At 53.6% G+C, this 13,482-nt stretch overlaps 1 protein-coding gene across 3 annotated transcripts in view; it reads right to left on the reverse strand.

Annotated features, from left to right (window-relative positions):
• Positions 1-223: 223 nt before the first annotated feature.
• Positions 224-13,482, reverse strand: part of zeb2b (zinc finger E-box binding homeobox 2b) — a 65,538-nt gene continuing 52,279 nt past the window's right edge. For 2 of the 3 annotated variants that reach the window (XM_056431062.1, XM_056431061.1), the window contains exons 4-10: positions 12,692-12,760; positions 10,737-10,925; positions 9,908-10,122; positions 7,639-7,747; positions 5,360-7,383; positions 3,846-4,026; positions 224-2,454 (exon numbers count right to left, since the gene is read on the reverse strand). In XM_056431062.1, coding sequence (XP_056287037.1) covers positions 1,835-2,454; positions 3,846-4,026; positions 5,360-7,383; positions 7,639-7,747; positions 9,908-10,122; positions 10,737-10,925; positions 12,692-12,760 — 3,407 coding nt within the window. In that variant the 3' untranslated portion in view covers positions 224-1,834. The remainder of the gene's footprint in view (positions 2,455-3,845; positions 4,027-5,359; positions 7,384-7,638; positions 7,748-9,907; positions 10,123-10,736; positions 10,926-12,691; positions 12,761-13,482) is intronic. The other variant, XM_056431063.1, reaches the window with a different exon arrangement.

A 13,482-nucleotide genomic window follows, 5' to 3' on the forward strand; every position in this document is an offset into this window, starting at 1 on the left:
CCGATGAAGTGAAGAACAAACGCAGGTGAGGAAGATGTAGAATAAATGTTTGGTTTTGCTTAAATGAGACATAATAAGCCGCCAGGCGGGGTCAGCTCCCTTTGATCCACTCCAATGTGTGAATTAAAATGTATGTAATTAACATAATAATGAGGTTTCTGTATAAACTGAAGGGAACATTCCCACTTCTCCTCTAAGCGACGTGAATATACATGAGCCGAGGTTTGGTACTCTGTAATTTGGCTACTTTTATTCGAGCAGGGTCATTTTCAAGAGAAATTACAAATTATGAATTCAATAATACTTTTACAAAGACATTTCAGGAAAGATTCTTCTTCAGTCAATATGATATCATACATAGTATTTAACAGTCCCTCTTCATTTTTTTTTTTTTAGCTTAAAAAAAAGAAACAAAGATGAAGAAAGTGGAATTTTTCAGTCGAAAATACAGTGTTTTCACAATTGTATAAAAGTTCCCAAATTTGGAATTTTCCAGCAACTGGAAAATAAAAAGGAAAATAAAATAAAATAAGATTAAACTTCGCATTTCACAATGTTTCAAAACACAATAAATGCTCTCTTTACGTAAAATTTGCCCCTATGATCGACACCATGTTCCTTTTTACTAAAATATATCTATATATTGAAGAACTATAGTACTGTACACAACAGTATGAAATAAATAAAATTAGGAAATATAAAATGGGCCACATAAATAAATGTTTTTTTTATTTTTATCAACCTACAAATAAAAACGAATGCAATTTGCTTTAAAAAAAAAAAAAAAAGGTTTGGTGTAATACTGACAAAGTTAAAAAGTAAAGAAACTGAGAAAACATTGCACAACATAATGTAAACTAAGGACCTGCTGCCTATAAGTCTTAATACTGACACGGATGCTTCAGAGAACCACGGTGAACCATTTCATAATACTGAAGCTGGTGACACAAATGAACCTTCCTGTTACACAATACGAGGGTGGCACTTGCAGAAAACACACAGGTTAAAAGGTTTGCATATAAGGCTTCTTTTTTCTTATCAAAAACACCTTACAAAGGCTTCGTCCTTCATTTTTTTAATACCCCCCCCCCACCCCCCCAACACCTTCTGTTCATAAACTGTATTTTCCCGTAAAATGAAGGTCTCTTTTTAAAACTTCCGTCCTCTTTAAAAAAAATTCCTCTAAGCGCCTTGGTACAGTCTTTTTGTTTAAATTCCTTCATTTGACGTTTTTTTGATTGAAGAGGCCTGAAAAATGGTGAGTGGAAACGTTTGAAAAGGAAAGACGACACCGTAGGGAGCAAGGAAGGAAGGTGATAACAAAGGTAATATGAAGGACTGTAGTGCAGACACTACTGCTCTTTTTCCAACACTGTATAAATATATACATAGGCAATACTTTTTATTATTTTTGTTCATGATTATAGAAGCGGAGTGCAATTTGTACAAGTCACTAGTTGTGCTATAAATACTATGGAACACGGGGTTTATTTGAGGAGGTTAGCACCACACATATTTTCAGGCCTTAGTACTGTACATTTTTTTGAAATGTATTCATTTATTCATTGTTCGGTTTGCATAATGCAGCTTATTTCACAAACCCATGCCTCCCGTCCCTCAGTGACCTCCTCCGGATTGACTTCTGAGTCTGTGTCTAGTTCTGCAGACACCCCCCCTCCCCCCCCCCTCGCCCCCCGAGGAGTCCGTCAAAGAAAGCTTCCTGAAGCTCCAGGCACGTGCACGTCGGGCGTTTTTTTTAAAAACCGCGCGGGTTAAGAATACTGAGCCGAGAGAGGAAACTCTTCAAGTCGGGAAGCGCTTCTCGTTTCCGTGGTTACATGCCGTCCTCCATCGCGTCCTCGTGCTCCGATTTGGTTTCCGTCTTGCCGTCCAGCGAGCTGTCGTCCATCGAGTGCTCCCCGTTCTCCTCCTCGTCCCTCATCGTGTCCGGGTCCGTGTCCATGCTCTTGCTCTCCTCCTCCTCCTCCTCCTCCTCCTCCCCCTCCTCCAGGAACTCCTCGTCCCTGCCGCACCCCATCTTGCCGTACGCTCCGTCCTCCTCCTCCTCCTCCTCCTCGCCGCCGCGCCCCTCTCTGGTGATCCCGCCCCCGTTCACGGCGTCGCGCCTCATGATGGCGCCGCGCTCCGCCAGCTCCGGGTAGCCCTGGGGCGTCACGCCCTGCAGGTAGGCGCGGCTCATCAGCAGCTCCGTGGGCTCCAGGTGGCCCTTCTCGCGCGCCTCCCTCTCGGCCGCCTCCCGCTCCTCCGCCTCCCTCTTGCAGTAGGAGTAGCGGTGGTTCATGTGCTGCGAGTACGAGCCCGAGTGGGAGAAGCGCTTGCCGCACTTGTCGCACTGGTACGGCTTCTCGCCCGAGTGCAGCCGCGAGTGCTCGATGAGGTGGTGCTTGTGCTTGAAGGCCTTCTTGCAGATCTGGCACTGGTGAGGCCGCTTGCCTGCAGAGACACGGGGGCACAGAGCGGGGGGGGGCGGTGAGTCGGGCTTGTCGGAGTCGCACAACACACACACACACACACACACACACACACACAGGCACGAGGAAAGCAACAACAACAAAGACAACGGCGGTGGACGGATGGCATGGAGCGGAGTGACGTGGCGCCGCGTTAAATCTGTTTGTTTATCCAGATTGAGAAAGGGGGGGGGCGCCCGCGTGCTCGGCATTATGGAGATGCCCCTCCCCTCCCCCTCCCCCCCCCGCGGTTAAAGCATGGAGGAACTCCACCGCCGCTACTTATGCTCGGGCTGACGGACGGGACGTCAATAAAAGTTCCGCAGAGCAAACAAGGAGCGGGGAAGGAGTAAACACGCGCCGAGGGGCGGCCCTGCTTATCTCCCGACATCATTCAGGTTCATGGTGGCGTTCAGGGGGCGTGGGACGTTCGGGCGGCGACGCTTTCGGAGGAGAAATCCGAACCGAGCTGGTTTTAAAGGCGCGGCGGCCATCGACCGCCCCCGGCTAAAGGAGGCGTCCTCTAACCCGCGATGTGAGGCGGCCTGCTCGGCACGTGTGGGACTGTGGCGCCCGCCCCCCCCCCCCCCCCCCCACAAATCACACGACTCCCCTCGGCTTCTCAAACATCTGCCGGGTTTTCCCCCCCGGCTCCTCTGAGCCTCGTAATATCGTTGTTTCTTTCTTTTTTCTTTTTGAAACGACGTGAAAGCGCGGCGGAGATAACGCCGCCTCTCTCTCTCTCTCTTATTTTGAAGGAGTCGGAGCGCCCCTTCCTCGCCTTTTTCTTAACGCGCGACCAGATAACGCCGATAGCCGGGCGCTCGGCTCCCGATAGCGGATGAAACGGATGACGCAACGCGGTGAAAGAGGATCTCCGTATAATCGGCGTAATGAAAGGCGGCTTATCGGGTCTCCACTCCGCTGATGAGATCTATCGGCGGCGGCGGGGGGGGGGCCGATAACGGCGTCAGGGGCTCCGTGCATCGAGGTGAATTGATGTGCGTCTTTTTTTTTAAGATAGCAAAACGGTTCATACGGCGGGATACGATTGGAAAATATAGAGCACAACGACTCGAAGGGCCTCGGCTACCTGCGGTCATTACAGATTGTGCTTTTTAAAAAAGTCTCAGAAGCGCTCCGGATATCTCAAAGGAGCACACGACGCATCGCGACCCTGTCGATGGAGGAAGGTCACACATACAGGTCAAGGGTCAAACAGAGAAGGAGGAAAGAAGGAGGAATAAGAGGAAGAGGAGGGGAGGAGGGGGACATCAAATATATATATATTCAAAGTGAGAAGGTTTAGAAACACAAACATTTAAAACATAACAAAAAATGGGGTTTAAAGTAAGGGTCTCGAACAGTATATACCTGTGTGTTCATATTTGTGTCTTAGAAGGGAACTGCTCTTCTGGAATGTTTTGTCGCACAAGTCACACGCGTACATACCACTTTCGGTCTTCTTGATCTTCTTCCGCGACAGACAGGAGTCGGGGTCTGTCATGTCGTCCAGCCCCGACATGTAGTCGGCTGTGGCGTCGAGCAGATCCCCCTTCAGACCACACAGAGGGCAAAGAGGTCAACGCGCTGGCTCTCCCTAATACATCGTGTGCCGCCGCCGCCGCCTCCTCCTCCTCCTCCTCCTCCTCCTCCTCCTCCTCCCGCCGCTGTGTCGTCGGGTAGATAAATGCCCCGATGCTGCGGCCGCGTGATATTTAAGTGATGTTTCTATTGGGTAAACAGTATAAATCTCGGAGGGATTATCAAAGCTAAATAAAAGACTAGTGCAGAAGCTTGTTGCGCAATGTGCCCCTCCTAACTTCAAATAATGTAAAACAGAGAGAAATAAAAGTCTTAATGCTGCAATTACATGATCCTTAAGTGTTGTTTCCATTCATCGTTCATTCCCAGCACACGCTGCTTATAAAACCTTCAGCGAGGACTAATACCTCTCATCTAGAACTCACGCGTTCCCCTCATGAAGGCGCATCGCGGCTCATTTAGAGGCTCAATCCTGCACATTTCCTTCAAAAAAAATTCTCTTTTACGACGAGCATTAGTCTCCAGCGAGAATTGACGGAGGACAATATAACATGAGAGGAATTTGCCGACTCGCATGATGATTAAAATCACCGAAGTGTCATAATACATGTATCTATAGGTGTGTGTGTGTGTTTTCAGATCACGATCACTCTGCTATCAATTTGAACGGAACGCCCGCCAGATGTATTTTTTAAAATCTAATTTCGAATAGGAAACATTATTAATACTTCTTCATCAGAACGGTTCCCCTCTACGTTCAACAGCCCTCAGCGCTCGCCGTAATGAAGGCGGCGGCGGTGCATTATTAATCGGCGTGCCGGAGCTCATGGCGGCCGCCGCTCCTCGTGGAAGAGCGCGGCCGCGGGCCTCACCTCCGTCATCTCCACAAAAGGCCTCTCACCCAGATTTAATAACTAAATATCACAGTTCAGGAGCATTAATGCAGTGCAGAGTGCAGAGTGGTATCAATTAGGGCTTCATGAGATCCCGTTATTTATCTGAACCTCATGCCGTGTGAGACTTTGAGCCACTTCTCTAGAGCTGCGTTTGACCTTTTGTTGAGGGGAGAAATGAAAACATGAGGATTTCATTTGAGCCACGATTGGACAATTATAGAAATCTGGGAGGGTTTCACGACCTGACACAAACGATAAATTAGAAGTTGAGACGGCGGGACGTCGCTTGGCTTCGTCGTCGACGCCGTAAATCCTCCCTCCTTTGAAGCAGGAGCGAGATTATCTCCCGGTCGCAGATGTCTACGTCTCCTCTGCTCCTCTACCTCGGCGAGCCTTTCTTTAAGTCCTCCTCTAATACCACAAGAACATTCGGGGTTATTTATTTACCTGGAAACCGGGTTTCCGCTGGTACTTCCTCCTCTGATGCATCTCGGCAAAGGTCGCCGCCCCCGCCGCGTAAGTGTAGGCCATGTGCGGCAGGAAGCCCATCTGGTCCAGGCCCGGGTAGGGCCTGAGCCCCGGGATGCTGGCCTGCATGGGGGGCATGAAGGTGGCGGGGGGGAAGGCGCTCTGCGGGGGGAGGGACGTGTACAGCTGCTTGCCGGCGAACGGGTTCATGCCGAAGATGGGGCTGGTGCTCTTCTCCAGGGAGCCGTTGACGGAGCCGGAGAACTCCTTCTTGAAGTACACCAAGTTCAGCGGCTCCTCGAAGTGCTCTCGGGGGGAGGGGACGCCGCCGCCGCGCTCCGCGCCCACGCCGTTAGCCCGGGGCCGGCTGCGCACGGTCAGCGCGTGCTTGGGCTCCTTGAGGAGGCGCGGCAGCGACAGGTCCAGCGGCTCGGCCTGAAGGTCCTCCGAGGTCAGGCTGTTGGGGGTGTAGGAGTTGCTGTGGGAGTGCTTGGAAGACGTGGAGGAGAGGTTGAGCGGGGACGGCGTGTTGCTGCGGCAGAGCTCCAGCTTCTCGCGGCCGGGTTTGCCAACGCCAACGCCAACGCCAACGCCAACGCCAACGAACTGGCTGCTTTTCAAGTGTCTGAGCGGGTTGTCGCAGTTGTTCACGTTGTTGTGCAGCTCGGCGATGGAGGGCGAGGTGATGCGCTCCGCCGGCTTCACGGGGGACCGGGAGTCCTTCGGGGGCGTGTGGCGGTTGTTCGCCCCGCCGCCGCCCGCCGCCGCCACATCCGCGGCGTGCCGGCTGTCCAGCGGCAGGCTGCGGGCGATGCCGTACTGGTACATCTTCCGCTGCTCGAACCACTCCCGGACGAACTCCTGCGGGAGGCCGACGGCGATGGAGATCTTGAGCAGCTCGTCGGCGTTGGGCTCCATGTTCATGGCGAAGTAGGCCTTGAGCACGGACATGTGGTCGCGGTACGGGTTCACCATGAAGCCCTTCTCCGACAGCAGGTGGGCGCTCCTGTCCAGGTACGTGGCGGGCTGCTTGTTCTCGCTGGGCTGCAGCACGGCTTTGATCTCCTCGTTCATCTTGCACATGTAGCGCTCGTGCTGGTGCAGCGGGATGGGGCCCGAGAAGGACTCCTTGCAGAACTGGCAGGCGTAGGGCGTGAACAGGAGGCCCTCCGGCGCCTTCTCCTCCCCGTCCAGCAGGTGGAGGGGCTTCTCCCGCTTGATGCTGCCCATCTGCCTCTTGGAGTCCGCCGTGAGGCTCTGGAGGCAGGCTTTGGCCTCGTTCACCTTCTCCAGCGTGTAGTCGATGATGCTCTTGGTGGCGCCGTTGTGGTTGACGAGCGGGAGGCCGCCCGCCGCCCCCGCCGACGTCAGCGCCTGCTTCTGCTCCTCCACCTGGGTGCCCAGCTCCTTCATGTAGGCCTTGAGCCGGGAGAGCTCCTCGGGCTTGCAGTCCATCTTCTGCCGGCACACCGTGTTGTCCACGATCTGGAGCACCTTCTGCACCTCGCTCAGGTTGTTGGCCAGCGGGCCCGGGTAGCACAGCAGCTGCGACTCCAGCCCCGCCATGGCCAGAGGGAGCAGGGGGCTGTGGCCCGTCGAGTTCTGGTGGACCCCCAGCGGGCTGTTCCCCCCCATGCCTCCTCCTCCTCCTCCTCCGTTCATGAAGGGCCCGGCGGCCCCGTTCCACCCGTGGGACGCCATCATCATCTTGTAGTCGTTGAAGTCCAGCGCCTCCGTCTTGATGCTCAGGTGGAGGCCGCCGTGGTCGGGGAGGCCGCCCGGCGGCGGCTTGCCGTTCTCCAGCTTCTGGCGCAGCTGGGTGATGGCGCTGTTGGTGGGCGAGGAGGAGGAGGAGGTGGGGGAGGAGCCGGTCTTCATGCTGCCGCGCATGCGCCCGTTGACGGCGACCAGGCCGATGCACTTCTTGCTGCTGATGTGGGAGCTGTAGGAGCCGGAGTGGGAGAAGCGCTTCTTGCAGTTGGGGCACTCGTACGGCTTCTCACCTGGAAGGAGAGCAGAGGGTCACACCCGGCCTCAGGGACGCCTCTTCATCGCTTGATGAATATTATTAGTGAGATATCATGTGAAACGAATAAAGGAAGAAAGTTTACTAAAGAAAACAAAGTCTGGTACAGACAATGAAGCTTCATGCTCATTGATCTCCTGACTCACACACTAATAACTGGGATAATATATGCTGATATGCTTCACACACACATTTCTAATGATTCCTAATTCTGAATATTCACAGTGCTCACCGCTGTGGATCCGGAGGTGCTCCTTCAGGTGGTGCTTGTACTTGAAGGCCTTGCCGCACTCGGTGCATTTGAACTTGCGGTTGCCGGCCGCTTGGTTGAGCAGTTGGTGCTGTGAGCGAGAGAGAGAGAGAGAGAGAGAGAGAGAGAGAGTGAGCTCCATGTTGAAGATATGCAGTAAATAATCACAAGCGGCTCCATCCAGGCCTTCTCCTCCTCCTCCTCCTCTTCCTCCCCTCCTCCTCTCCTCCGTTGAGCGGCTACAGGCGGCGCCGGTGATAACACCCGGGGAGACGCATACCTTTTAATTTCCTGGCTCCTCGGCCTAAGCGGGCGGAGCCTTTACAATTTGGCCGAATGAATAAAAAAAAAAGAGTATTTTTTCCCCCGTTCATTAGAAAACGCCGATGCCATCTGCTTTTCATTAATTTGAGCCTAATCAGTGTGAGAGGTGTTCAGGTACCTGCGTCCACGCCGGGTGAGTGACCCCCCCCCCCCCCATGCAGTAAGAGGCTCTCTTAAATAAAAAGCCTCTTTAATAATCCTGAGACGCAGAGCGAGGCCTTGGTTCTCTGTTCAAAGGGTAAACACCCGGTGCCATCCATCTATTTGCAATTCAACCCCCCCCCCTCAAAAAAAAAAATATAATAATCTCAGTGTAATACCTACAAGACGGTGTGTGTGTAAACTCTGTCACTCTGGAAACAATTCAATCCCAGTGGGAGTTGGAGGCGTTTAGTAGATAATAAAAAAAGAGACACATATTCTCTGAGCTGAAGGGGGGGGGGGGGGGGGGCACAGTGACTCCCTCCTCCCAGTTCAGCCTTGACAAATGCTGTGTGTGTGTGTGTGTGTGTGTGTGTGTGTGTGTGCTGACTCTACCCACATTCCTGGGGAGACAGATGGTGGCGCGCAGGACACTGGGAGGACTGGGAGGAATTGTTCAAACAGCCCCAACCTTCAAAAGATCAGGCGGGGGGAGTCGGGGGCCCGGAGAGGGACCCCACCGCTCGCATGTTGCTGAGTTGCATAAACAAACAGCAACAGCTGCTTCGCTGCCCCCCCCCCCCCGAGGACCCCTGCCCGGTAAAGTTGGGTCTCGCCACCGCTGCTAATAAGACACAATCGCTCCTGCGCTCCTAATGGTGAATGGCAGCGTCGGCTTGTGGGCGGGGCCCCGGCTGGATGTTTGCATATGTACAACCTCTAATGAGTCATATTTGGGCTAATTGGTTGAGAGGAGGAGGAGCATGAGGGCTTGTAAACACGGCGGCAGGAGAGCGGAGCACATGTTTACCTATCAGGACGTGATGCCTTATGCTAATCCGAGCGCTCCTCGGGTCCTAATTGCACAAAATGTACATTTTCACATGATTACTGGCGTCTCCCGGAGAGAGGAAGTGATGTCACGAGAGCGCCGATCACCCCGAGGATTGACTGAACGACACGCCTGAACCGAGTCGACTCTGGAGCGGGAACGCGAGCGTCCGGCGGCCCCGCCCATCTGCTCAGGTTCACGCCCCCGGAGGAGGGCGTCACCGCGAACATGCAATGAACTACAGCCCGTTACATTTAAAAGATTCTTTTTAAAAGATGTACTGCTCCACCTCAGTTCACTGGGGAGTTAGAATCATCCCCCGATGTGCAAAAACTCTGTAAGCGTGCACATTTCTGCCCCCCCCCCGACGAGCGAGCTAAACAGCCGTGACCGCTGGATGTGTTTTCACCTCGCAGGACTGTGAGGTGATTCATGCCGACTGCCGGCGGATTCACATTATATTTCCGACGTATAGGATATAAATCGCTCCAGAAGATTCAAGTATACACAGATGTTTATGCAGTGCATGAAATTACAAGTGTGGGTGGGGGGAGAGAGGGGGAGGGGCTTGATGGAGTGCTGCACCAGAAGAACATTAAAGGCCAAGGAGTGAAGTGTGAAGTTAAGGAGCTGATAAAAAAAATCCAAATTGGAGAAAAAATATTCACACAATCATTCGATCGTGAACGCTAGACTGGAAAACGATATCGGGGGGAAGGCCATCAAAAAGCCATTTAGGGCCTCAATTAAAGTTATCACCATTAAAGGATCCGCATCTTCAAAACGCCATGAAAAATTAATAATGATTGGCAATCAGGAGGAAAAATGATCCGTCTTCTCTGAGCGATCGGAGCGCATTAGGTGTGAGGCGAGGGGGGACGGATGGAGGAGAAGAAGAGGGCGAAGAAGGAGAAGAAGAGGGCGGAGAAGACGAAGACGAGGAGGGCCTCTGACCTGGTCGCGGGCGGGCTTGTGCGTGGCCATGTGGCGCTCCAGCTGCGTGCGGTAGGCGAAGGTGTAGTTGCACAGCGGGCAGGCGAAGTTCTCCTCGTTCTTCTCGTGGCGGTACTTGATGTGCTCCTTCAGAGACGTCAGCCGCTTGTAGCCGCGGTCGCAGTAGGGGCAGGTCAACAGTTGGGCGAAGGCATCTGGCGTTCCAGGTGGCAGGTCTGAGAGAGGAAGGAAGGGAAGGAGGGAAGGAGGGAGGGAGGGAGAGAAAGCAGGCCAAAAGGTCAGCGAATCGATGGCAGCTAACGGGCGGGCTGCCCAGAGTGGTATGGGAGCTATCTCTGCAATCTGCTCCACATGAGAACCCCAGTGTCAGGCTGGCATCCGCTGCACTACGACCTCCACACACACACACACACACTCACACACACACACTCACACACACACACACACACACACACACTCACACAGACGCCTCCCTAATTGCTTAAAACAGCCCCTCGCTTTTTTAAAACCTTTTTTTTTCTGCCATTCCCACCGACACGTCGTGTCCGCAGCGTGACTCATGAGCTCATTCCCATTCAACCCCCTCTTCCTCCTCCTCCTCCTCCTCCCCCCCCCCTAAGTTCTGTTCTCCCTCCGGGCTTCAGAGGTGCACTATCTGGTTTCAAGCCCCTGCCCAGCTGTTGCCTAAGACGGTAGGTAAACACCGAGGCATCCGGTGAATCTGTGGGACCCACAGCTGCCCGGCCGTGTCAGCGAGCTGTTCTCTCTGTTCCCGCTCTGACTCTTGGCCGGCGGGCGGCGTTCACCGAGACCGTTTTGCGATTCTCACCGTTGTCCTCGGGCCCGGCGGCCTCCGGCGTGCCCAGGCGGCACAGCTCCTCCGGGGCTTCTGGGTAGATGATGGCGGTGTCGCCGCGCTGCAGGTACTCGGCGATGCTCGCCACGTGGCTGTCGCCGTCGTCCAGCTTCCGCTTGGCGAAGAAGTCCTCGAACTCCGAAGTGCAATCGACGCTCTTGACTGAGAGAGAGAGAGAGGGAGAGAGAGAGAGAGAGAGAGAGTCGGTGAAGGAGGATAAATTGGATTCATTTCTTCCCCGGAGGAATGTCTTGCAGCGGCGTTATTGGGAACATCGTGGTTGGAAATGCGATGAGGACCGCCACCCGAAAACATTACCGCCGCGCGTTGAGGGGAATACATCTAAATTACGGGGTTTGCTTGTCACGCCACGCCGGCTAAAAATAAGAATGGTAACTTAATCCTACGGGCGCTACCGGGAGCAACGCGCCGGGAACCCTGAGCCGCCAAATGTACTCATGACATTACATCAGATTTGGAGTTGAGGGCTCAAATGAAAAAAGGAAACACACACACACACACACACGTGTGTATATACATGTATATACAAATGCATACACACACGAGCCGGGCTTAATCAGCACCAGAGCCACGTCTCTTCGTATCGACTTTCACATATAAGGTCAATCAAGAGACGGGAGGCTTTTGTTGACTCTGTGTTGAGCAGATTACGGGGGGGGGGGGGGGGGACCACAAACCCAGAGAGGAGAAGAAGAAGAAGATAGACGTATCCCGAGCCAAAGTGCTGAGGCCACACAATGCGCCGCGCTCACATCATTTCCCCGGTCCCTTCTCTTCAGGGAAACTCTGAAGCTGCAGCGAGGAGATAGCTGCCTCCGACAAACTAAACCGGAGCTCAAAGAACATCAGCAGCCTTCATTAGTCGAGGGGATGGCTGACTTTCAAAACACACACACACACACAGTGTGTTTACGACCTGGAGGCCGGTCGGCTGCAGAGAAAACCCCCAAAAAGAAAGTGACGTCTCATCAGACCCGCTCCCCTAATGAGGCGTTCAAGGTGCGCTTTCGGGCCGTGATGACTTCACGCTCCACTTTGCAGAAAGGTCAAGGTAGTCCGATATTTGGTTGTCAAACATGTCATCTGACGGATCGGAATATACGGCGTTCTCATTAGAGGCGCGGCGCCTCCGGAGCTAATTGTTAAGACGTAAACATCCAGGACCATCAGGGCGAGTCCGTATATTTGGTGTTTCTGTCAACGCAGGACGACCGAGACGGTGGAGGACGTCACCTGGATCAGAGCGAGCGGCAGCAGACGTGATCGAACCGCTAAATGGAATCACATGTGATGGAGTGGCGGGGCGAGCTCCCCACCGCCGCGTTGTTTCCAAAACTGCTCTAAGCGGTTTGAAAATGGAAAACAGAGAGAGAGAGAGAGAGAGAAGAAGAAAAGTCCACGCCGAGCAGAGAGTCGAGGTAATCGAAGCTGAAGGGAGGCTTTGAGGCGGCGCTGCGTGGCGTTCTGTGGGGCGAGCTCGCTCCGCCGCCAGTTGTCAGGGTGGCCAGGATGATATCATGGAAGGGAGGGGGGGAGGGGGGGAGGGGGGAGGGGGGAGTAACCTAATGAAAAATGGCAGGTATGGGTTCGGTTCCACCGGGACACAAACACGCGCTGAGGCTTCGCTCGGCTCGCCAGAGAGGCCGAGAAACCGCACGGGTCCGAGGTCGCTTCGCCCTGAAAGAACCATGAAGCCCTCTGCAGGGGGGCGGGGCTTATATCACCATGTGACCTCTGTGCTCGAAAAGAACTGAGCAACGCGTGACGAGATGTTGCAAGGAGACGCTGCCGTGGTCTTTTTTAATGAGAGTGTGTGTGTGTGTGTGTGTGTGTGTAGGGGGGGGGGGAGGGGGTCAGAGGTCAAACGGATCGGGCCAGCGGGGGTAAAGAGTCTCCGGTCGACTCACCTGTACCGTTTCCAACCGCCTGCAGAGCGGCGTCGGGCCCCAGGGTGTCGAAGTCATCCTTTATTTCATCTGAAGAAGAGGAGAGAAAAGGAGGTGGCAGGGGGGGAGAGAAAGAGGGGGGGGGGGGTGAGTACCTCGGTGCACCGTGAACACCAACACACACACACACAGTGAGGCCTTGAAGAAGAAGAAGGTATGGAGGAAGCAGCTTTGTTCAGCGTGCTTAATGAATGCTATCATCTGGGCCAGGCAGCGACTTATTTACCTTTAACACGACAACAGGCGGGGGAGGGGGGGGGAGGGCTTCAAATGCCAAACAGAGCGATTAATACACGGGGAGAACATCCACCTGAGCAATCATAGAGCTCCAGCCGACGCTCAGGCTGAGCTTATTACTGGCTCTCCCCCCTCTCCCCCCCCCCTCTTTTCTTTTGCTTCATTCTCGTGTGTTTCTTTTTCTTTTCTTTTTTTTTTCAATCGTATGTCATTGCTGTGGATGCTTTTCCTTCCAGAAAGCAGCTGGCGGCGTTGCGAGAGCACACATTCTTTTGATTTGCCACAGCGGAGAGAGAGAGAGAGAGAGAGAGAGAGAGAACGGAAAACACACAACCCCCCCGAAACCGCAAATTAAGAGTTTGGGTTGCACAGAACGTCTCAGGGGCCGAGCGGCTCTGGAGGGCGAGGCTTAAAGCTCATTGGTCGGAGGGGGGAAAACCTCAGGTGGGCGGAGCCTGAGAATGAATGTCCTCCGGTTCGAAATGGGTCGAGAGCAAGACGTCTGATCAATACAT

The sequence above is a fragment of the Pseudoliparis swirei genome, chromosome 14, assembly GCF_029220125.1.
Source record: "Pseudoliparis swirei isolate HS2019 ecotype Mariana Trench chromosome 14, NWPU_hadal_v1, whole genome shotgun sequence".
Lineage (NCBI taxonomy): Eukaryota > Metazoa > Chordata > Actinopteri > Perciformes > Liparidae > Pseudoliparis > Pseudoliparis swirei.